The 24,311-nt window shown below is 50.5% G+C and overlaps 1 protein-coding gene across 1 annotated transcript in view; it reads left to right on the top strand.

The window, feature by feature from the left end:
- The window catches only part of LOC132213898 (protein Daple-like), a 58,182-nt gene extending 47,677 nt beyond the window's left edge, over positions 1-10,505 (top strand). The window contains exons 21-23 of the mRNA XM_059660779.1: positions 2,468-2,557; positions 4,258-4,496; positions 10,186-10,505. Of these exons, the coding sequence (XP_059516762.1) occupies positions 2,468-2,557; positions 4,258-4,496; positions 10,186-10,505 (649 nt within the window). The remainder of the gene's footprint in view (positions 1-2,467; positions 2,558-4,257; positions 4,497-10,185) is intronic.
- The last annotated feature ends 13,806 nt before the right edge of the window (positions 10,506-24,311 follow it).

The following is a 24,311-nucleotide window of genomic DNA, read 5'->3' as shown; positions in this document are numbered from 1 at the left end:
TCTCATTTTCCGGGGAATGGTTCTAGATTTCTTCAAATAGGGGTGGTTGGCTTTGTTGGCTTTTCAGAGACACTGCCCCCTGCCAGACACTTCTTAATCTTCTTTTGGGATCAAGTTCACTTTGAAAAATACAACAGTGATAAAGAGAGGCTCCTAGGGAAGGACTTCAGATCACAGGCTGAGCCCTTTCTGGGTCGATTTTTCCCTTAATGGGCTGGAGAGTGGGTTGTTGGTGCACAGTGGCTGTCCTCCCTCTGCTGACATTGCCTTTGCCGACAGGCCTGGCCTTGCGAGGTACACAGAACCAGTTACCCGGTCTTCAGGAACCGGTAGGGGTGGTGGGATGTGAGCAGAGCTATGTGCACACAAAAAGATGCTGAGGAGCTTCCTGGAAATGGATGGAAGCGTGGTGGTGGGAGTTGGGGTTCTGCTGCTGACACGGATGGGGAGAAGGCTGGCCAGTGTGTCGGGGGAACAGAGGGTGGAGAACGTGAAGGTGGAGCTTGGTGTGGTCTGGGTGCAGGGAAGGTGCAGGGAGTGGCAAGAAGGAAGGCTGGGAGAGGCAGTGCTCAGCTGTGGAAGGCTTCCATGCCCGGCTAATGAGTCAGACTCACTGGGAAGTGGGTGATTAAGGGATGCTGGTGTACAGGGCCTAGGAAGCTGCCAGAAATGAGGGCAGGAGGAAGAGCCTTGGTGTTGGAAACCTTGTGGTTTGGAAGTCAAGTCATCTGAGATGCATCTTGTGGGTCCAGGGTGGTCTTCACCCCTCGGGGCTGTGCTGCTGGGACTGTCCTTCCTTGCGATCGGGAATGGCTGGCCAGTGTGGGACAGAGGGACATGGCCACAGTGACCACTGGGGCACTGTCCCAGCTCCCCAGGGTGACGATTCTGCTCACTGTTCTCCCGGATTTGTCTGCTCATCTACAGGGCGCTCAACACCTACCAAGGATGGTTGACATGGGAAACCGCACTGTACTTTTGGGGTAGAAGTGAGAGATTGTAGCCTGAAGAGGGCTCTCTCTAATGCAGCTGGTAAAAATTACCAGCAGAGGCTGGGCAGGTGCAAACTAGAAGAGTGGGGACCTGGTACCCTGGGGATGATCTGATGATGGTTTTGCATTAGAAAGTGTCTGTAGGAGGTCAGAGAGTGGGCAGGCTTCCTGAGCCTGCTCCAAGCGGAGTCTTCCCCAGCCTTGGGATAGCTGGACCATGAGTTTGTGGGGCTAGGGGACGGCTGTGGGAACAGAATAACACAGACTAGAAGAACAGAGGCCAAAACGAGGGTGCTGGGAGCAGAGCAGGTCCGTGGCCAGGGACCCAGTGGTTTGCAAGCGATCGCTTCTCACGGGTGCTCACTTCGCGGTGAACTCGTGGGAAAGCCCTTGGATTAGGGGGCCTGGTCACCTTCTTGACTGAAGGAACCTGAGCAGCTGCCTGGATGCCAAGGACTCATTTTCAGGCAGGAAAAGCAGGGGTCTGAGCTGTCAAGGCCACATGGGTGAGGAGACAGGAACAGGACAGGCGCCGGCTGCCCAGTGGGGGGCACTGTATAGCGAGCACTGCGTGCATGGCTCCTAGACAGACAACAGGAAAGCATGCCATGCCCTCTGCTTCAGGAAGGACAGGCTCCCTTTCCCAGGAGCAGGGGTGCCCTCTGGCAGCCCAAGGTTTAAGAGGTGTCTCTCTGGTCCTTTCTGTGTTTTTAAAAATGTGAACTGACTTCCCACGTTTAGGAATTAAGAGATTGTGCTTCAGAGCTGGGGCTTCTGGATCCTTCGGGAAATGCAGTCAGAAGCTCCGCCACATGGAGAGCGGCGCTCTGTTTGCAGGCCCCGCGTTAGGTCCCAGGTGGCACCAAGCGCTCAGCCTTGCCACAGGCCCCCACTCCTCCCTCAGGTCCTCCCAGGCCGCTTTGCTCCTGATTTCTCTGTCTGGCTCCCAAAAGGCTTTGAGTTTGCTTCCCTGGAAGTATGAGCAGGAGTCCGACATTGGAGTGGGCCCAGGTCTGGGGTCTGACTTTGCTAAACTGACCTTTTTAACCTGATGCCCATCTAAGTCACTGAGGGCAGACCCCTCCCCACCACTGAAGGTATCGTTGGTCTGCACCCGCAGGAGCTAGCCTAGCCCTGGGTCTGACCCGAGTGCCCAACGTCCTGAGCTGATGTGGCCCGAACACTCGGGGTTTCCCAGCTTGAGTGTCAGATGGTTCGGGGTCTCTCTCCTGAGGTGACGTACAGCCTGACCCTTGGTGTTCAGCCGTCTCCTCAACGTGTTAGGCTCCTGGATCCACGTCACATGCTTCCATCCCCGTATTCCCAACTCAGGGGTCATGGTGGTCCTGAGCACCGTGATGTCTGAGTCCCAGAAACACACTGGCTCCTTCTGGGCCAGGTCCCAGGCGGGGGTGATGCGTCAATTTATGTGTTTTATTTTAAAAACCAGATTGTTTTTCTCTCTCCTCTGTTAGAGACAAATTAAATGCCTTACAGAGACAAAATGAAAAACTGGAAGAAAAAAGCATGGCTCAGCACAACTTCCATGATCCAGCGCCAAAGAAGTGAGTTGATTTAAGCGTCAGTAGCTTACACCCAGGACAGAAAGCTTGCTTTTTCACGAGCGGGGGAAGCTGTAGCATCTAGAGCAGCGGCCAGTTTGTTGTGCGCGTACCTTCCGCTGTATGGCAGGTCCCTGTGTGCAGGTCCCTCCCAGCATGGAAAGAATTTAGAGTTTCTGTCAGTCCCGCCCTCAGTTCTCAGGGTTATCCCATGAGGGATGGTGAATGCTGCTGGCCAGGAGCCTGTTTAAGGGCAGAGTCTGTGCTTTTAGAGCCACTAAAGCAGGCATATCAGCTTTTGTCTCAAGATTGCCAGACCTAGAAAATCACGCTTCTGTTTTGGGAAGGAAGCTTGGGGCAGATACCTGGACCAGCACCCCTGTCTTCAAGCACAGGAACCTTTTGTTCTGCCCTCCATTCCTCTGGGTTCACTGGACCCCACCCCCAGGGCAGGTTCACAAACACGTTCCCTTCCACAGAGAGCAGCAGCCCCGTTGGTGGGCCGGCTTGGTCCCCGAGACTGCCGGCCTCCGTCAAGCAGGGCTCCCCCTGGGCCAGGGCCTGAGCCCAGGAGCTGGACCTCCCCATTGACCTGTCCCAGCCCAGCCTTGAGGTCAAATCACATGAATCCAGTAGGGCCTCTCTGTAGAAATCACAGAACCACAGAATTTCAGAACCGCCACCTGACCCTTCTGTTGACAGGGAAATTGAGGCACGGGTGAGGAAATTGAGTGGCTTGTGTAAGCACAGTGCTGTTTCGTGGCAGAGCCAGGGTCAGAACCCAGCTATGGTCCCTGTTAGATTATAATGCTTCATTTCCTGTTAGCTGCAATGTATTACACTTTACATTCACAGTTTTCATTTATTTACTTACTTATTTTTTTTAATCCTCACCCAAGGGTATTTTTCCCATTGATTTTTAGAGAGTAGAAGGGAGGGAGGGAGGTGACAGCAGTGGGAGAGAGAGAGAAAGAGAGAGAGAGAGAGAGAGAGAGAGAGAGAGAGAGAGAGAGAGAGAGAGAGAGAGATGAGAGAGACACATCAATTGGTTTCCATCTGCACACACCTCGACCGGGGCCGGGGATCGAACCTGCAACCCAGGTATGTGCCCTTGATGGGGGATGGAACCCACCACCCTTCAGTGCTCAGGCTGATGCTCAACCACCAGGAAACCCATCCAGGGCTCACTGTTTTTACTTTAAGCGGCCCACTCTCCTGCCCTCTTCCCCTCACCCAGATTCCTCAATGCCGGGAGTGGGCAGAGTATGCCAGCCTATTTCAAGTATTATTACCGCTAGCAGAAAGTGAGGAGGTCCCTGACTCTTTCTGAAAATAGCCTTTTGGTGGAATTTTGCCAACCAGCATGATTAGGTCAGCACGGCACCACTTCCTGCCCTTGGCACAGTAATCAAGAGCTGAGACCTGGGTTTGAAGTTCTGTTTTTCCGAGGGGCTAGTGTGGGTTCCTGCACGATGAAGGCTTCTACCACCCCTGGGTCTGGGCGAATTAACTGCACATTGTGTGCCACCTCCTGAGCCTCAGGTGGGATGAGCATGGTGATGGCAAAAAGCACCCTCATTCTGAACCAGATTAAGCGCCACCTTCTCATGCGGGTGATGGAAATCCCAGCTCCCATAGGGCACCCGAGACCTGCTGGAGGGGCAGTGAGGGTTGGCTGTATCCTAAAAACCTACTTCTTACAGGAAAAAGCACTGGATTGGAGCTAAATTCTTACTCAAACTCATCAAACTAAAGAAAGGCGGTTCCAGAGAACGACGAAAGTCAACCCCAGAGAGGCCTCCCTGCCTGCTGGGGTCCTCAGACCAGGCCTCGCCCAGTACTTCTCAGCCTCTTCAATCGCAGCTGGAGCCCCTCGAGGCCACCCCATGCTGCTCAAAGGGGACAGAAGAGCAAGACACCTGCAGGGGGCCCAGGGGAAAAGGTAGGAAGGGCTTACCTGGCTGCAGGCAAGAAGTGAAGGGGAGAGGATCTCAGGTCTCCCTTAGGGATGGGAGAACCAAGGAGACTGCGTGCTAGGTGTGTACATGTGTGTGCGTGTGCGTGTTTGCGTGTGTGTGTGTGTGTGTGTGTGTGTGTGTGTGTGTAGGATGCTGAAGGGGGCGTGCTCCACACATGCACATCTGTCTCCTTTGGTATGTGAACACCCAAGTAGGAAATATAACCCCCAGTGTTGTTGTACTCTCGTCCCAGAACAATTCAGTTCCTTTAGCATGAGGAGCCTCATGCCTCATGGACACTGTGGTAGGGACTCAAATATCCAGACCTGGTGTCCACACAGTTACTGCAGAGAAAAGCTCCACAGCAGAGGATTTTGGGGTTCCCTGTTTCCTCCAGGCCTACAACAGGCCATTTCTGTAGGGAGATCCGCGGTGCACTTAACACGTGATTGACAGTTGCAAGGTCTTCAGCAAGGCCTCTTGTGGCTCTGATCTTCCTGTCGCTTTGACAAGCGGGTCTGGTTTCCTTCTCTAACTTGATCTGGCCTTGAGTCCTGCCACCAAGGGGTGCACTGTACCTCATCATTCAGGGTTGTCATGTGGAATTGCCATAGGTTCTGAAGTGGATTCCTAGTTGCATGTGCTGTATGTATTTAATGGAATCTAAGAGGCAGTCAGGACAAGGGTGCTCACATAAGAAGATAAATGGGTTGTGGCAGTGACGATTTTTTCATAATTGCCACCTGGCTGACAGTGACTGTGAGTCAGGATCGAACCTGCATCCTGATTTCAGAGATGTTAAGGTTTGGGAGAGGGGCTGTTGGGGTCCAGCCCCAGCAGGTCCATGGGTTCCCAAAGGTGTGGACGGAGTCGGGGAAGAAGGAATGACACGGAGACAGTGTTCAGTTGATCAGCAGCCTAGCCAGGTTCTCTAGTCAGGTTCTCCAGCCAGGTTCTGTCTTTATTCTCCTGTTACATCTGTATTGATACCAGTTGATTTTAATCCTATCCATTCTATTCCAAAGGTTAGGGCCTTTTGTTATCTCCATTCCAAGGTCACTACTCTATTTTTCTGTTAAGCTACAAGGAAGTAACTGAAGGAGATTATCCTAAGTAAAGATTATGTAGCTTAATCGTGATTGTTCATCGTTAAAGTGATTAACTACCCTCCTGGCACTTAGTTAAGGGGTTTTACTGATTTATTCCCTTCCTTAGTCCTGTTAATTTCTAACTCCAGGGAAAAATCCCCACCTGGGGAAACAACCTTTCTCAGAGAGGTGACCTTGGTTAAAACACATAGTGCTAAGTAGGGGAGCAAACATATTAAAAACAGTATGCCATATATGCCAGGTTCCTTGAAACATATGCTGTGCAGATGTTTCTTCCCTGCAGCAACTGTGTCAAGCAGCAAGGATGGACCGGCTTCCGGCAAGGGGGAAAGTGCACCTTACTTGCCTTAAACTTGGCTTAGTTTTCAATTAAGTTTTAAATATCATTTCATACATGACTTACCTATAAACCTGCCAAACATGCACCCTGAGAATTTAAATTTTATGAAGGACACCTGGACTTCCTGAAGACCAGCCCAGGCCTGAGACTTGTGCCCTCTCAGGGGCGGCTGTGACAGCACCAGAGCCCGTGACAAGCCGCCTCCTGAGTGTGACCTGTGTACATGCCTTTCTGGGTGACATTCACCACTTCAGGACCTCGAAATGCAAAAAGCAAAGTGTGCACACGCATCCATACCAGTGTTTGGGGACTAATGCTCTCATTCCCAGTCTTTACAGGAGGTGGATTAGGTCAAATGCTCACATGCAGGGAAATGATAATGAAGCTTATTAACATTTATCTTGAGGCGTCTGTTGCCACGGGTGCTCATGGGGGCTACATAAATTTTTTTACATTCACCACCTCCCCTTGTGTTATTGTCTAAGTTGACTTAATTAATGATAATCAGCCTAATAGAGCTAGCAAAACTTTCAGAGAAAAGATGCTTGACTGCCCTGGCCAGTTTGTCTCAGTGGTTAGAGTGTCAGCCCTCAGACTAGAGAGTCCAGGGTTTGATTCTGGTCAAGGACACATGCCTGGGTTGAAGGCTCAATGCCCGGCCCAGTTGAGCTGTGTGGGTGGCACTCAATCAATGTGTCTCTCTCACATAGATGTTTCTCTCTCTGACACTGCCCCTCCCTCGTACTCTCTCTGAAAAAAAAAAATTCTCAGGTGAGGATTAATAAAACAAACAAACAACTGTTTAGATCCCTGAATGATGAGGTCAGTGGTAGATATTAGTAACGACAGCCATGTAATGGGGGCTCTTTCTGGGCTCAGCACCCTTTAGCTAGTTTCACACTTTACGTCTCTCCTTTAGTTCCAACTGCCATGTGAGGCAGGCATGATTCCTATCTCCTTTTCAGGGCTGGGAAAGTGATGCTTGACAAGAATAAGCACTTTCCCAGAGAATAAGGGGTGGGGCTAGGAACTGAACCCGGGTCTGACAGATTACAGAGCCTGAACTCTTAACCACTGTGAGCACTGCCTGCAGTTGAAGCTGCTTTGGTCCCTGAAGGTGTTGACCAAGCCTGGGGCACCAGCATTGCATAGTGGGTTCTTTCTCCTGTGGTGTGAGCTGTGGCCACCAGGTGGTGGTGTGGACAGAGAAATAACAGCAGGCCTGCTATGGACTTGAATCCTAAGTCAGAAATAGGATAAATAAGTTATGCTCATGTACATGACATGTTCAGGAAGTTAGGCCAATTGGCTGCTCTGATGAGACTCCATAATTTAAAGGTCATGAAGTGTAGGTTTGCAGTAGAGGATGCGTAGGGATCTAAATGGGAATAATTCTTGATGTTGACAGTGTTTTGGTCTGAAAAAGATGAATTTCAAACTCATCCTTCCATAAGAGGCTGTTTGAGATGCACAAGGACTACTAGTGAGCAGTTCAGGTGGCCTGTCCCATTGCAGCAGCCAGAAGCACCCCAGGAAGTGTCCCAAGGTGTTTAAACAGGAGCAGGAGTTAGTTGTGTGAGAGCCAAGTTGCCAGGGATCTTGTCATTAGGGCCTAGGAGTAAGAAAAACCTAAACTAGTAAACATTCTTATTTAATAGTTTAACACATTGACATTGAAAAATAGTCTAAGGCATCGGCTCCTAGAGCAATATAGAACCCTCCTCACGTGCTAAGTAAATCCTGGACACAAGGATGCCACTAAATTAATTAAGTGGAGTCAGAGCATAATGGCTCACTGAGTCCTGATTCTGGTTGTGCCGTGGGTATTGTTTCCAAATCTCCTGGACAGGACAGGACTCTGATTTCCCAAGAACATTTAGCTAACGCAGTCATTTGTTATTATTCATTTCATTTATTTGCTGTTTTGTTTTGTTTTTCCTTCCTCTCTTGGGTTATCCAGGGGATCACAATTTAGCAACTCAGCACAAAAAGAGTCGCTTCTGGGGAAGAAGAACCGAGGAAAAGCCCAAGTCTCCATTGTCCCGCCTGGCTTTCTGTAAACGCCTGAGGTTCTCCTCTTCTTCTGACATCGAACCTGCTTCTAACTAACCCCTCCCTTTCTCAGACACTGGGGATTTCTAATCCATCAGTGTCTTCACAATGTACCTGCCTTCATGTCTGAAATTCAAACAAACAAACAGAAAAACAGTAGCTAAAGGCCAGATGACCCATAGTGGACCCCTCCTCCTGACCCAAATTCCAAGCCAAGCTTAAAGTAGCCAACCTGGATTCTGACTTTAAAGGAGACCAGTGGTCCCAGCGTCTGGACCTGACTCCAGCACAGGGCAGTGTTAGGGGAGCCTTGGGGCATCCACACCAGGTCCCTGGGCCAGGGTGTCTGTGCTAAGTGAGGCCCGGGGCCCAGTGCCGCCCCCCCACCCCTCACACCTGCAGGCTTGTAGACCATGCCCCTGTGCAGCACAGAACTCATCAGTGGTCGCTATGCTTCCGAAACTATGTGGCCCCTGTCAAGTGAGATTTTTTCAAGACTTATTTTTGGGCAGCTAACTTTAAATCTGCTGCCCTTGTCTCCACTTTCTGTGTCAGAGCGCAGAATCTTGGCAGTCCCTTTTTAGATGTGTTCTGTGTTTGAAGAATTGACTGCTCCACTCAGCATCTCAAATAATCGGATTGATGTTGCCAAGCCAGGGTTCAGCCCAGAGTGACGTTTTAGGACCGTGCTGAGGTCCTCTGACGTCTTGGATGCTGCTGTGAGGGCAGCAGTGGACAGACAGGACATCAGCTCACAGTCACCATCAGCTTGGAGCGCTGGTCCACAGAGGCCTTTAGCTACTGCATTGTTTTCTGTCTTCAGCATCCTCATACCATCTCCATGATTTTGCAAAGTCTATTTCACCTGAGTGATACTTACATACTTTCCCTTGAATCGACTTGTGGTTTCCACTTTATTTTAAAAAGAAAGATTGTTATCGGTACTGTGAATGGAAAACCACTATCATATAAACACAAGGCCACCGTGACTCTCGCACTGCTCCTGTCAGTTGATGTGGCACTGACTTTGTCACATGCATCCCTCTGATTCCTGGGCTGCCGTGTGCTGGTCCCCCGCCTGCCTGCCCAGCATGCTGTTGGAAACGCGCGCTCTCTGCCCTGGCTGCTGTCTGGCGCCTCCGCCTCCCTGCTGCTCCTCAAGCTGACTTAACGCAGTGGACTCCTGTCAGATTCATCCCACCAAACTTCAATCTTGCTTCTCATCAAGGTTATCTTTCAGAATCCAAATTTCCCCTTGATTTCACATTGCAAGGCTTGGGTGCTTAAAACTTCCCCATGAGTCCAGACACTGGGGGGCTGAAGAGCAAGAGGGGCAGGTCCTGGGAGAGTGTGGAGGGCCCAGAATCCCCACAGTGGGTGTGGCTCCGGGACCATAGCCTTCCGGCTGCCTGGAGCAGGACACTGTGCAAAACAGCCTTGTCCTGATGCTCTGAGGAACTCCAGCCGCATTCGTTTTTCACTTGTATTTGGAGAACCATCCCCTTTCCTACTATGAGGTAGTTGAAGATATTTTAGGAGTGTTTTTCCTCCCAGTGTTGTTGTTGTCTTTATTAGGATTTTATTTAACTTTGTATATGTTCACAGTAGAAAATTCAGAGATTGCCAAACATACAAGGTAAAAATCATTCTTGCAGTCAGTCACCATGAGAGATGAAGACTTCTTAAACAGATGACTGTTAGGGTGGCAGTGAACTTCTTTCTCAAATCATAAGGGAAGCCCATTGGCAGGGTGCACATCCTGGACCTGGAGGCCCTGGCCCACAGGTCGGGAGTGGACCTGAGCAGCCACAGGCCAGGTCTACTCACTACTGAATCAGGGATTGAGGGACACGGCAGGGGGCCCAGTAGCTAATGTGTTGGACTTTTACCAACATTTTGCTGAGCCTCCTGAGCTCACCCTTTATTTTCTCCGGGCTGTTGGAGGCTCACACTGTGAGCCATGGTTAGAGCCAGGGCCGGCCTCCCGGGGCGTCCAACTCAGGCTGCTGCCAGGCCCCCCCCCCCTTAGACCACAGCCTGTGAGGCACACAGCCCCGCTTTTGTCCCTGGGCTCCCTGGCCCTGCTGCCTCTGCTTCTAGGCCTCAGTGTGATCGCCCCAACTTGGCATGGGATCTTGCAGCCTCATTTCTCACTGTCCTTCTCTGCCCCAGGCCCTGGGGACCTAATACCAAAGGGAGTGGCCCCACCCAGAGGCAGCCTTGACCGCATTCCAGGAGATGCCTCCGCTGAACCAGCCACCAAGCCCCGGCCATCAGAGCTGGGCTCCGGGGCCTGTTCATCCTCAGCCATCACTACAGCTCCTTCCAGCTCCACCTCCACCTCCCGGCACCCAGGCCGCACCCACGGTGAGTCACGGGTCCCTCCAGAACCAAGAGGGATGAGCATCTCGGCCCGAGGTCCTTCCCAAAGACCCCGGCTCACAGGGGCAGGAGGTGCCTCTCAGACTGAGAGGTGGTCAGCAGGTGGGTGACGCTGTGGACAGGATGGCATCCCACACACACAGGTTCAGAGCTCAGCTCCACCTACAGCTGTGCAACTTTGGGAGGGTAACTCCGCCATCTGGACGACTGGGCCTGAGCCCCGAGACCCACACCACTGCTCAGGAATTGGTGGCACCAGGTGGCTTCCTAATGGAGGTGAACCAGAGTTTGGGCTAAAATCAGGCAACATTGGAGGTTTATTCTCCAGGGAAGAGACTTGACTGGGTCCCTGCATTGGAGGCCGGTCCATGGCGTGGAGGGCAGGTGTCCTAGACTGAACAACAAGGGGACTCGGGGAGGATTGACAGGTTGGATGTCTCCCAGATGCCAGTAGCCCTGCGTGCTCACACCTTAGATGGGACATTACGGTCCTCTTCAAGGCATCTGATTAGTGGGAGACACTCCCAGCAGGGCAGTCGGGTCACATCTTGCCAGGGGGAGCCCATGAGAGGTCAGGGTCCCCAGACACCTCAGGAGCACCTGCAACACCAGAGACAAACCGATTTGAGAGCAACAGGGTCAGCGGGCATTGTTACAGAGACAAAAGCTTTAAAATGCCCATCATGACATCAGAGTTAGCCACTTTGCAGGGTGCAACCAGAGCAGGATGCTGTGAAAAGGAGCATCTGGGGATGAGCACTGGGAAATTTAAAACATGCAACAGAGGGGAGAAATACAGCTTCAAACTTAAAAAGACATTCTGCTTATGACCTAGAGATGACAACGTCTGAGGACAGCAGAAGAGCTGGAAATGACTGCCCTGGAGGTGTTAGAAACTGACGAGAAAAGAAGTGTTTATGATTTTTCATCGTCTTACCTCCCACTGAACCCTGGAAGCTATGACAAGCATAACTGTGATTTGACAAGCCCAGCAAAGACACACAGGGCCTCTGCACTCAACGCTGCCTGGCTCAGCTTCAGGACCTGGCCCCTGGTTTACAAATCAGAAGCACCCCTGGGAGAAGGTGAGGTGAGTGAGCACAGGGCAGGAGGCAGTCCCTCTGTGCTCCTGGCCAGACACTGAAATGGCAGCCACTGACTGTTGGGTGTCAGGGGTGCTGTGCCCTGCGTGGCTGGGGTGGGCTCGCTCTGTGTTCCTTGTGGCCACTCAGCAGCCGGCCCAGTCTCCCAGGCTCTGCAGAGCAGAAGCCCTGCCTGGGCTCCAGCAGGAGCCGGGAACACCACCTCCCCTGGGCCTGCCAGCAGGCTGTGTGGCTCCAGGCCCGGCCCACCAGGCTAACCATTGGGCTACCTCAGCCTGGATCCCCACTGAGCCAGAGCCCAGGCCTGTTCAGATGCCTGCGGAGCCTGCCCCAGGGCCCCCCATACTGCACGCCCAGCACTGCCCACGGCGATTCCTGGCAGCCCAGTGCTCACGCTCAGGGGGACCTAGAACTGTCTGCAAAATGGAGACCCTGGTGTCCCTTTGGAGGGGACCCAGGGCTGCTGTCAGAGAGCAGCTGGCAGGCCTGAGGCACAGGGCATCCTAGTCCTTCTCAGGGAAGAGCAGTGACTGGTGGCCCATGGATTCCCGACGTTGCTGGTGAGGAGCTGCTGGTGCAGGCTCATTCTCTAGGGAACCTGCCTCCTCCCTCAGGTGGTGGTTCTTTCCTTTACCTTCTTCCAGGCCCCCCCAACCCCCCCCCCCGCCCCCGCCAGAGAGCCCAGGCCCCTGGGAGGGGATTGCTCTCAGGCCCTGCTTTGGGTGCAGCTGGCCCTGGAGGTGGAGGGGCTCCCGGGATGCTAAGTATCAGCTGCCTTTGCTGCATGGCCCTTAGGCCAGGACACTGCTGTCCTTTGGAGTCCCAGTCATTGCGCAGGCGGAAGAGTGATTTAAAGTTAAGTCAGAGAGAGTCCCCAGTGTGAGGCTGTCCCAGCAGGAGAAATGGGGAGAGATAGGACATGCAGGGCACGTACTCCCTAAGGGCAGGGTCCACCCACCCCTCCCTCCTCCAGGAGCTGGACACGACCACGACTCAGGGCTGGGCCAGAGTCAGAGGTGGCCCTCTGGCAAAAGGCTCAGGTTTCCCGAGGATGTTCCAGGTCCGCTGACTCACCCGCCTTATGTTCTCCACGGGCTAGAATTCAGATGACAGCCCCTGTGAGTGGTCACCAACCACAGGCAGCACGGGGAGTGGGCGGTGCGTGGTGCCCTTCTGCCGGGGTCCAACCCCAGCGGGTCCAGGGGTCCCCAAAGGTGTGGACGGAGTCGGCGAAGACTATTCACCCTCCTCCTACGGTGGAGTCCTATCCGTCCCGAGTGCGGGGCGCTTACCTAGGGGTCCCTGTTCGGGTGCCATATGCCGGGGTCCAACCCCAGCGGGTCCAGGGGTCCCCAAAGGTGTGGACGGAGTCGGCGAAGAAGGAATGACACGGAGACAGTGTTCAGTTGATCAGCAGGCTAGCCAGGATCTCTAGCCAGGATCTCCAGCCAAGTTCTGGTCTGGATCTCCAGAGAGGTTCTGCTTCAGATCTCCAGCCAGGTTCAGTCACCAGGTTCTAGTCAGGTTCTCCTGCCAATCTCTGTAGTCAGGTTCAGTCCAGGATCCCTTGCCATGTTCTCCCGCTAGGCTCTGTCTCTAGGCTCCGAGGCCAGTCCCTCTCCAGGATCCTCCGGCATGCTCTCTCCAGCAAAGTTCTTCTGTCTCTAGGCTCCGTGTAGGTTCTGTCTTCTTGATTCTGTTCTAAGTTCTGAGTCTTTCTGTCTTGTTACAACTGTATTTATACCAGTTGATTCAATCCTATCAATCTCTATTACAAAGGTTAGGGCGTTTCTTATCTCCATTCCAGGGAGAAAAGATTATGTAGTTTAAGCATGATTGTTCCTAGTTGAAGTGATTAATTACCCGCCTGGCACTTAGTTGAGGGGTTTTATTCCCTCCCTAACTTCAGGGGAAAATCCCTACCTGGGGATTCAACCTTTCTCGGAGAGGTGACTTTGGTTAAAACACAGCGCCAAGAAGGTGAGCAAATATATTAAGAACCATATGCCATATATGCCAGGTCCCTTGAAACAGCAAGGATGGACCGGCTCCCAGCAACCTTCAGCCTGTGTTCTCAGACCTGTTTCCATCAGCAGTGCTTTTCCTTCAAGCTAAGGCCTGTGTGCAAGTCCCACACACAAAGGAGGTGAAAGTGGAGGTGTTATGCTGAAGCGGAAATGGGGACCCGCAGTTCCTCAACACCCCTTCCCTGTCTCCCCGAGGGGCCTAAGCATGCAGCTCCTGCTCCCATCCCTCCATGATGGGGAGTCACTCTTCTGGAGGCTCGGACTGCCCTTGCCTGAAGGAAGGCCTAGTGGCCCAGGCAGAGAGCACTGATTGCAGGAAGGTCTCACCTTCCTCACCTGGAGTGGAGTTGCCCAGAGCAGCTCCCAGTGGTAAATTTTATCTTAGAAATTGGTGGAAACTCTTGCCATCTCATGGAGGCAGAAGGGAATCAGGGAATGAGACCAGCCTTCTCGACCATTAACAGTCGCTTCGGGTCTTTATAATTTCCAAAGAACAAAATCCTAGGAGGGTGGGGAGCTAACTTTTTAATTAAAACAAAAACTGAGAGCGTTTACATTGGCTTCGGCTTCGGAAGTATCAACAATAAGTGCAGGAGGAGCCCTATCTCCCACCCTCCCATTGCCTAGAAAGCTCCATGGTGCTGGCATGGGCTCCTGCAACTTATGGGCAGAGAAAGGCTCTGTGGGGGGCAGTGTGACACCGCGGAGCCCTCCCCTCTTCACACTGGGTGGAGGGTAACACGACAGGAGGAGTCGGCCACCGCTCTTGGAAGTGTCACCGAGGGGCCAGATTTATGCCGAATCCGCTGAGGACAGGGATCGTCTTCCTCAGTGTTCTGATTCCTGGAGCTTCTCTCATCAAGAGACAGAGGCGAAGGGGTGGGCAGAGCAGGGCTGGAATGGACGGAGGCTTTGGGAGCCGCTGATCTGTATCACAGTTGCCTTTCAGTGACACGTCCTTTTCCAGGAGGAAGGTGGGTTTTTTTGTTCAAGTTTTTCCTTCTCAAAGGGGGGGGGGGCTGGTTCTGCTTCTGTGCTCTTCACGGGAACCAAGTACTTGTTGGCTAACCCCCAAACCCCGGTGCTAAGAGGCTTTATCTGATGCTTGCTATTTGGGGAGCACTCGAGGGCTGGGGACCTGGGAGCCCTGTGCCCCAGTGAGTCCAGTGCAGACTGCTTGGCGGGGCAGGAAGGAGATTAAGGACAGCAAATAGCCATGGAAAGCCAGCACGTTCTTTCCTCCTGAGACCCCAGCATCCGCCCCTCGGACCACCGAGGGGAAGTGGGCCCTGGAGCGGGCTCAGGCTTCATTGGGCACATGTGGCGCACACACTCTGCCCTGTCCTGGCTCCCGCCCTCACCAGGTGCCACTGTCCTGGTCCAGACAGGGTGTTTCCACGTGTTCTAGAAAGCTCCATGTGTAGTAAGGGTGGGCTCCCCACCCCTCCAACACTTCGCTTTCTCAGAGCCGCCTTGTTTGGTCTAAACAAATTTCCTTTGTTTGAGCCCAGCCCCAGACCTCACAGACACAGAAGCACAGGCTGTCATCCCGCACAGCCCATGCCCACTGTGCACAGGGCCAGGCACTCAGGGGAGGCGGGTCCCCTCCTAGGGCATCTCCAGAATCCGGGTCTGTGCTCCTGGGGGCGCTCCCCTGAGCTGTGGCAGAATCACTCTGTTATATCCTAATGGTCAGAGTGGAGGGCTGAGTCTGGGCTAGAGTGGGTCATTGGCCCTTTCGGTTAAGGATTGTCCTTTCCTCTCAGGTCCCAGCCAGGCAGCTTGGAGAGCCATAGGGATGCGTCCAGTGACAGCTCACCTCGGGGCCTGAAGGGTAAGTTGGCTTTCCTTCTGGGCACTTTCCAGTGCCCTTGGATCTGGGCTCTGAGCTTTGTGTTGTTTGTGTGATTTAAAGAAGACAATTAGCAAGTTCTTCACAGCATGATGGGTTTGCCTCCATAGGGCACATCATGCAGTTTCAGGCTCAGGCCTGGGAGTTTTCACGGATTTGGGTTCAGATCCCTTCTCCTCACTGACCGGCTCTGGGCGCCTGGGCGAGCCACCCATCCTACAAGTCTGAGTTCCTGCAGCTTCCGGATGGGCACAGGGCCGGGAGTTCTGGTCCATCGTGGTCAGAGGACACGGGTGAGTGTGATTCCTTTACAGCGTTTAAGTTTGTTAATGGTGCAGAAGATGGTCTGTCACTGTCCCAAGGGCTAAGGAGTGTGGTGCCTCACAGCTGTTGCTAATTTCAGCTTTAGCAGAAGCTCTGCACTTCCCTCCCATGTTATTTTGTTTTTAAACCCCACTGTGAACTTCTAGAGAATCCCAGCATGTCCTTGACATCCCAGTGCCAGCCTGGGAGAAGTGTGCTCTGGGCTCCCCAGCAGGGCTCCCTGTGTTCCATGAGCAGAGGCAGCACAGAGCCCACTGGAGGTAGGCGAGTGAGAGTGAGAGACTGATGTGTGTCCCTCTGTGTCCCCTCGCCCTGACACCAGGTTCCTCTGACCCCGCCGGTTCCACCACAAACCCAAGAGCAGTGAGGACCTGATGCCCAGCAGGGACACAGCACTCTGCCCCGCCCCGCGATGCCAGCACCTCAGGAAACACTACCCTCAGCCTCCAGGAGTATCTGCCACCCAGGATGGGCCTCTCCACCAGGAGGCATCCAGAAGAGGGGTGTGGCCCAGCCCCAGGCCTGGTGCGGCCCTGTGCCCCCCAGAGCAGAGGATGGTCACCCTGGGGGAGTTCCTCTAGGAGCTTGATCGGGCTCCCCCTATGCTGTGTGAGGCCGGGAGTGCTCTTTACTCTCTCTCCCCTCAGATGGACCTGGACCAGAGGGAGACCTGGACAGCAAAGTCACAGAGAGGGATAGGGTGGGGCTGGCACCACCTGGCTGCAAAGCTGGCTTGGATGGGGGACATAACCACTAGCCAGAAAGTGACTGTGCTGGCAGCCCGTCCAGACCTGGGAGGCTGTTCTCTCCATCTATGCAGGGAGCGGGCAGAAAGGCCAACATGGAGGGCCTGGGCCATGCAGCCTCTGTGCAGTTACTCTACACAGCCGCTGGGCAGGAGGCGGTCCTAGACCCTCTGTCAATAAATAAACGGGAAGGCTGTGCTCCAATGACCCTTTACTTGTGGACATTGTCCTTTGAATTCTATAGAGTTTTCACAAAAGTCTGCTTAAAAAAAAATTAATCATTTAAAAATGTAAGAAGACTGCTTAGCTCATAGGCCATACAAAAGCGAGTGGCAAGTCCTAGCCGGCTTTTCTCAGTGGTTAGAACATCAGCCCATGGACTGAAGTGTCTCAAGGTGGATTCCAGTCAAGGGCATGTACCTCAGTTGCAGGCTTAATCCACCAATTTTGGTTGGGCATGTGCAGGAGGCAACCAGTCATTGTGCCTCTCTCACATTGATGTCCCCCCCCACCCACCCCCCAACGCTTAACCCCTTCCACTATCTCTCAAAATCAATGGGAAATATACCTCCTCAGTTGAAGATTAACAACAACAAAAAGAGAGAGTGGATGTTAAGGGGCTGTAAAAAGTCCCCAGCACACTCCGGCCTGTGGCAGCAGCTCATACGTCCATCGGTCTGCTGCCCTTTCTGCGCACTTACCCTGTGCCTTCCTGGGCTTGACGCTGGGAAAATGCAAATGCCAAGGTCACAAACCCTGGAGACCGGAAAGAGGGAATGACATCAACGCCTCTCATGCTGGATGGAGAGATTCTGGCCCTGTCTCTGGGGCCCAGCCTACTGTAGTGGTTTTTGTGGGCAAGAAAGACAGCTATCAGTGCAGCGTCTCAGATCAGCTTTCCATGAGCACAGGCCATAAATGAGCATTTTCTAGGTCCTAGAAGGTTCTGGAAAGCAATTGTACTTCATTTTAATTAAGTGATCTGGGTGCTATGCACAAATCCAATGCCTGGTGGTGTTTGCTCCTGCCAAGAAGTAGGTATCTCAACACCGAGAAACACAGCAATGAAAGGAAGCTCTCGCAGCTCCTCATTCAGGTGGAACGTGTTCAAGGACCTTTTCCCCAACACCAGAAAGGTGACACTGGGTAGCCCCGAGTCCATGGAGAGGGCTTTCCCCAACCTCTATCCTTATCATGGAAATGAATTTATTCGAGAGACCATGATTGCGTGTGATTAAGCCGATTTACTAAAGCAGTTAAAGCAAGCACCTTTATTAAAGAAGCAGGGCGAGCAGACCTATCCATCTGGCTTAGGAAGTGCAAACAGGCTGTCAGCTAATTTGAAGAGCCGGTTGAGTGGGGGTCTGAGGCGTTTTACATCCTCCTGATTGTAGGTCTCAAAATTCCTCTGCTGACTGTTTGGTGCCTATTCATTCTCAAGGCCCCTCTTTACTTTGGCATGGCCTTCCCAGAATTCATGAGAGGCACCTGGCAACTTGATCTTGCCAAGCCGGAGACTGCTGGCGTGTCTGTTAGGGAGTAAAAACAAATAAAACTGCCATTTTCCCTCTCCCCTCCTCTCCTTTTCTTATTCTCTTCTTAGGGAGGCTTTTACCCATTTGCTCCGTGTCCTTGGCTAGAGAAGATAATGGCTTGTTATTCATAAGCTGGTTGCAAATGGCCCACCCTGTTTGGCCTTGTTTTAACTTTCCTGTCTCAGTTGCCCATTCCTCCTGCCCTGGAATTGTCCTAGCTCCTTGCTGTGTAACAAAGGCGCAGCCAGAGGAGCAGCCGGAACCCACAGGCCACTCTGATCTTTAAGTAACTGATGCAGACGCCATGCTATTCTGTTTCTGAAAAGTGAAGCATGAAGCAAAACGAACCTTGTTTTAATTGAAAAGTAGAGTGTGACAGGCTCTAGATATGTTTGGACATCTGTAAACAGAGACTTTGGGCTACAACAGAGGCCGAAAGACCGGGCCACCAAGTGCTGTGTACAGTCTCCCCCTCCCCTGGACTATGCAATGTGGCCGCCCTGCCAGGACTCTCTGCACGAAAGGTTCTACGTGGCAGGCACTGTGCCCTGGGAGCCAAGATTCTGGATCCAGCTGCTGCTGGGCTTTCAAACACACACTTCTTCCCCATGGGTTAAGATGAGGTGAGCATGATCCTGGCAGGTCAGGACTCCATTCAATTCCTGACTCAGGCACTCAGAACTGAGTGGCCTTAGACCAGGGGTGGGCAAACTTTTTGACTCGAGGGCCACAATGGGTTCTTAAACTGGACCAGAGGGCCGGAACAAAAGCATGGATGGAGTGTTTGTGTGAACTAATATAAATTCAAAGTAAACATCATTACATAAAAGGGTACGGTCTTTTTTTCCAATAGTTTTATTCATTTCAAATGGCCGGATCCGGCCCGCGGGCCGTAGTTTGCCCACGGCTGCCTTAGACTATTCACCAAACCTCAGAGAATAAAACCACTTGGGATGAAAAGAGATTGCTCCTAAGCACCAAGGGCACAGTGAACATTCCAAAGGGAAGAGCTACAGACACAAGGGTATTTGGAGTGGACAGGAATAGTAACAGCCAACATCTACTGAACCTAGTACGTGCTGGGTGGTGAGCTGAGGGCTTTACCTCATGCAGTCATCTCAGCCCCCTTTGCAGCCTTGTCCCACAAGGTTTCACCCACGAGGACCCAGTACAGAGAGGGTTAGGGACTTGTCCAGGCCACCCTCCTAGTAGGTAGCAGAGGTGGGATTCAAACTCGTGCACTATGGCTTTCAAGGCCAAACTCTTCACTGCTTTCAGTTCAGCAATGCTTAAAAAGCACACGTGCAATTTTATGGCATGAATAGTTAATTTGGAAAATTCCATTCCTGAAGATTTTGAAAGAAGGAGAAATTTCACAATGAGGACAAGCAGAAGAGGTTGATCCAGCCCCAGAGAAGAGCCTGCTGGGAGGTTGCTGGGTGAGTGCTCAGCAAGAAAAGCAAAACTCCCTGCTGTCCCATCCACCTGCTCCCTCTGCCTCCCTGCCAGCTGCTGGGGTATCTTCTGCCTTCTTGCCACTGTACATTTCCTTCCAGAGACTCGCCTCGGGCCCAGTCAGAAGGTATGGAGTTTGAAGCTGCCCAGAGGAGTAAGAAAGTGAGACACCCACCTCTGCCTTTACTTCCCTGCTGCACTCCAGCTGCCCTCCATCCCTGCCCCTCCAACCTGTCCTGACAACCAACTCCTGCAGCCCAACCCCAGACACTCATTCACAGACAGGAGTGGGGCACCCTGCTGTGAGCCAGGCACTGGGGGGAAGGAAGGCCATGCAGAGAGACAGCTGTGGGAGAGCGACCCCACTGGGCAGTGCAAAGAATGCTGGGAAGGGAGTCAAGGGAGCATTGAGGGCCCACAGCACAGATTGCCTGGGTCAAACAAGACACTCCATAGGGGAAGTCACTTTCCTGTCTGAAAACTGGGGCTGGCATTCAAGAGGTCTTTTGAGTGGAAAGGGTCACGGGAATTGATATGCAGGTGTGAAAGAACAAGGTGCTGAGGGTCCAGCTCAGGGTGGTTTAAGATGGGATACAGGTGGTGATGATGGCTGTGGACTCACCTGCCTGGGTGTGAATCTCAGTGCCTCCATTTATTACCTGTGTGACTTTGGGCAAGTTACCTGACCTCTCTGTGCCTCATTCCCTCATGTGTATAATGGGGATAAAAGTATCTACCTCAGAGTGGTGAGGATCAAATGAGCTCATGCATTTCAGTGCTTAGAACAGGGCCTGGCACAAAGTGCTCAAAAACTGGGAGCTCTGTCAGAGGGAAGCTGACAGAGATGGGAAGAGATCAACCAAAGAACGTGTACCAGTTTCCATATATGCCTACTCCATGGCCACACTCAAAGGGGTGGTGAAGGCCTGGGTTGGGGAGGGGAGCAGGTTTGAAGAGGTCAATAGGAGGAAAAAGGGGACAGATGTAATACTTTCAACAATAAAGATCTAAAAAACAACTGGGAACTGTGAATATTGTTATTGTCATTTTGAGCCTGGGGGGCAGAGGACCCTAAGGCCTCTGTGAATTTTCAACAAGACCAGTGGGAGGTCCTCTGTGCTGTCCCTGCCCACCCTTGGATCTTCTTGTTCAGGCCCTGGGAAGTGGTGAGAGTGCTGGCTTGGAGGAGCTGCTCCTCCAGGTGCAGGCACGCTGGAGGGAGCACTGCCAGTGCTGAACAGCAGCGCAGGGCGTCCCAGTTCCTCTTCCGGGTGGGGTGTTTCTTCTGGTTTAGCAGCCACCCCTCTGCTGGCACCGTGACCACCTGGTAATTAGTTCCTAACACATTCTATGAGGCCAATATAAACCTGTGGTCCTCGTGGGTGAAAAGACAGTTAACCATTTCCTAGAGCTCCTCTGCACAGCTGACCCAACACTTCCTTGTCTTCCTGCCAGGCTGTGTGTTCCCTGTTCCCTCTTAGGCCAAGGGCAGCTGTCAGGTGTGGGGAGGCGGGGGGTTGGGGGTTACAGTCCAAACAAGGGCTTGGGCCTTGGAGGAGGACACAGCTGGCCTATGAGTGGCCGCAGAGCGCAGGCTGGGGTCGCTGGTGGGTAGGGCCTCCTGGCTGGCAATGGTGTGGACACAGGTAATCCTGTGGATGCAGGTAATCCTCAAGCCAGAGAGAGATGTGGGCGGAGAGGGCATGGGAAGGCTCTTGGGGATTCTGGAAGCTGCAGGGGTGGGGGGAGAAAGGGATGTGTAGAGCAAAGCATCTCAGTTTTATATTCTTAAACCATCTCACTTCTCTTTTGTCCTCACAAGCCTGCTGGGAGGTGGCCATGGCTAGTATTTATCTCCATTTTACAGAGTCCCAGCTACAGCAAGTGACCTGCCCAAAGCAATGTGGGTGCACTGGACCACATGGACCAGAGCATCTGCCTTTGAGAGCTCGGTTCTGGAACCGGATGGCTTGGGTCCAAATCTTGGCTCTATTAGAGCTATTAACTTGACATAATCATCTACCCTCTTTTTAAGCCTCAGTATCACCTTCTTTTTTCATTTATTTTGCTAAAGTTTGTTGTTAGTATATAGGAAGGCAATGGATTTTTGCACATAGATTTTGCATCCTGTAATTTGACTGTGTTTATTGTTTCTCATAGGTTTTTGGTGGAATCTTTAGAGTTTTCTATATATGGAATCATGGCATCCACAAAAAGTGACAGTTGCTTTCTTCCTTCCCTATTCGGATGCCTTTTATATCTTTCTCTTGCCTTATTGCTCTGGCTAGACCTTCCAGCACTTCAGGGATATTGAATAGGAGTGGTGAGTAGACATCCTTGTCTTGTTCTTTATCTTAGAAGAAAAGCTTTCCGTTTTTCACCATTGAGCATGAGATTACTTGAGGTTTTATCATTTATGGCCTTCATTATGTTGAGGTACTTTCCTTCTTTTCCTATTTTATTGAGTGTTTTAATCATAAATGGATGCTGTATCTTTTGAAATGCCTTTTCTGCATCTATTGATAAGACCATATGATTTTATCCTTTCTTTTGTTAATGTGGTGTATTACATTGATTAATTTGTGTATGTTTAGCCATCCTTGTGACCCTGGAATGAAACCCACTTGATTGTGATGTACTGTTTTTTGGGGTGTACTGCTGTATTAGATTTGCTAGTATTTTCTTTAGGATTTTTGCATCTGTGTTCATCAGAGATATTGGTCTGTAGTTTTCTTTTTTGTTTTATCTTTGCCAGGTTTTGGTATCAGGATTATAGTGACTTCATGGAATGTGTTGGGAAGGTATTGCCTCTTCTTCCATTTTTTTGAAGAGTTTGAGAAGGATAGGTTTCAAATCTTCTCTGAACATTTGGTAGAAATCACTGGTGAAGTCTTTTGGTCCTGGACTTTTACGATTTTGATGGTTGTTTCAATTTCCTCACTGTTGATTGGCCTATTTAAATTTTCCAATTCTTCATGATTTAGTCTAGGAAGCTTACACATTTCCAGAAACTTATCCATTTCTTCTAGGCTATTGAATTTGATAGCATATAGTCTTTCATAATATTCTAGTATGATCCTTTGTATATCTGTGATGTCTGTGGTGACTTCTCCTCTCTCATTGCTGATTTTGTTTATATGGGTCTTTCCCCCTTTTTCCTTTGTGAGTCTTGTCAGGGGTTTGTCAATTTTATTAATCTTTTCAAAGAATCAGCTCTTTGCTTTCTTGATTTTTTGTGTAGTCTTTTTGTTCTATATTTTATTTAATTCTGCTCTAACTTTTATTATTTCCTTTCTTTTGCTAACTTTGGGTTGCTTTTGTTCTTCCTTCTCTAGTACTTTAAGATGTGATGTTAGGTTGTTTACTTGGGATTTCGCTTGTTTCTTGAGATAGGCCTATAATGACATAAACTTCCCTCTTATTACTGCTTTTGCTGCATCACAGAGGTTGTGATACGTTATATTGTCATTCTCATTTGTCTCTATATATATTTTGATCTCATCTTTTATTTCTTCTTTGACCCAGTCATTTTTAGTAGTATGTTGTTTAATCTCCACATATTTGTGGGTTTATTTACTTCCTTTATGCCATTGATTTCTAATTTCAATGCATCATAGTCAGAGAATATGCTTGGTATCATTTCAATCTTCTTGAACTTGTGGATGCTAGTTTTGTGACCTACCATATTGTCTATCCTTGAGAATGTTCCATGTGCACTGGAGAAAAATGTATACTCTGATGTAAGGCTCCATAAATGTCAATTATGTCCATTTGGTCTAGTGTTTCATTTAAGGCCAATATTTCTTTCTTGATTTTCTGTTTGGTTGATCTGCCTAGAACTGTCAATGGACTACAAAGGTCCCCAACTATGATTGTGTTTTGATCTGTTTCTCCCTTTAGTGCTGTGAGTAGTTGTTTTATATATTTCAGTGCTCTCTGGTTGGGTGAATATATATTAATAAGTGTTATGTTTCCTTGCTGTAGTGTCCCCTTTATCATTATAAAGTGTCCATCTTTGTCTCTTGTTATCTTGAAATCTATTTTTTCAGATATAAGTATGGCAACATCTGCTTTTCTGTGGATGTTGCTTGAATCTACCTTTGTCTTTGCAGCTTAGATATGTCTATTGTAGGCAGTATTTAATTGGGTTTCGTTTTTTGATCCACTCTACTACTATGTGCCTCTTTAGCGGTGAATTCAGACTATTGACATTTAGGTTAAGTATTGATGTATGAGGATTTCCTATAGCCATTTTATCTTTTGTTTTCTGGTAGCTCTGTGCCTCCATTGTTTTGTGTTTGTTTGTTTTTTTTCTCTTTATGTTTCTGTCAGTTGTTTTTGTTTGGTGGTATTCTATTTCCCCTTTTTTTAGCTATATGTCCTGGTTTGGTGATTTTTGTATGTGGTTACCATTAGGTTCATAAAAGTGAAGTTGCATATATACCGTAGTTTTTTTTCCCTTTTGAGTGCATCTGACTTTCATCTTCCTTTGCCAGTTCAGACCTTTCCTTCCTCCCCTTTTATGTTTTTGTCACAAATTATCCCTGCTTATGCTGTAGGTTTTTTGGTGATCTTACTCGTAGTGTTGTGACCTTATGTTCTTTGTTTTAGGTAGAATAACTCCCTTGAGTATTTCCTGCAATGGAGGTTTTCTGGTGATAAAATCCCTCAGTTTCTATATGTCATGGAACATCTTCATTTCTCCTTCATATTTAAAGGATAATTTTGCTAGATATATTATTTGTGTGGGGTAATTTCTCTCTCTCAGGCATTTGAATATTTAGTTCCACTCTCTTCTGGCTTGTAGCGTTTCTGTGAGAAGTCTGATGAAATTCTGATGGGTTCTCTTTTGTAGGTCATGCCCTTCTTTCCCC

This window comes from Myotis daubentonii, chromosome 12, assembly GCF_963259705.1.
Source record: "Myotis daubentonii chromosome 12, mMyoDau2.1, whole genome shotgun sequence".
NCBI lineage: Eukaryota > Metazoa > Chordata > Mammalia > Chiroptera > Vespertilionidae > Myotis > Myotis daubentonii.
Note: the sequence above shows the minus strand (reverse complement) of the source record. Positions and strands in the feature narration are given on the sequence as shown.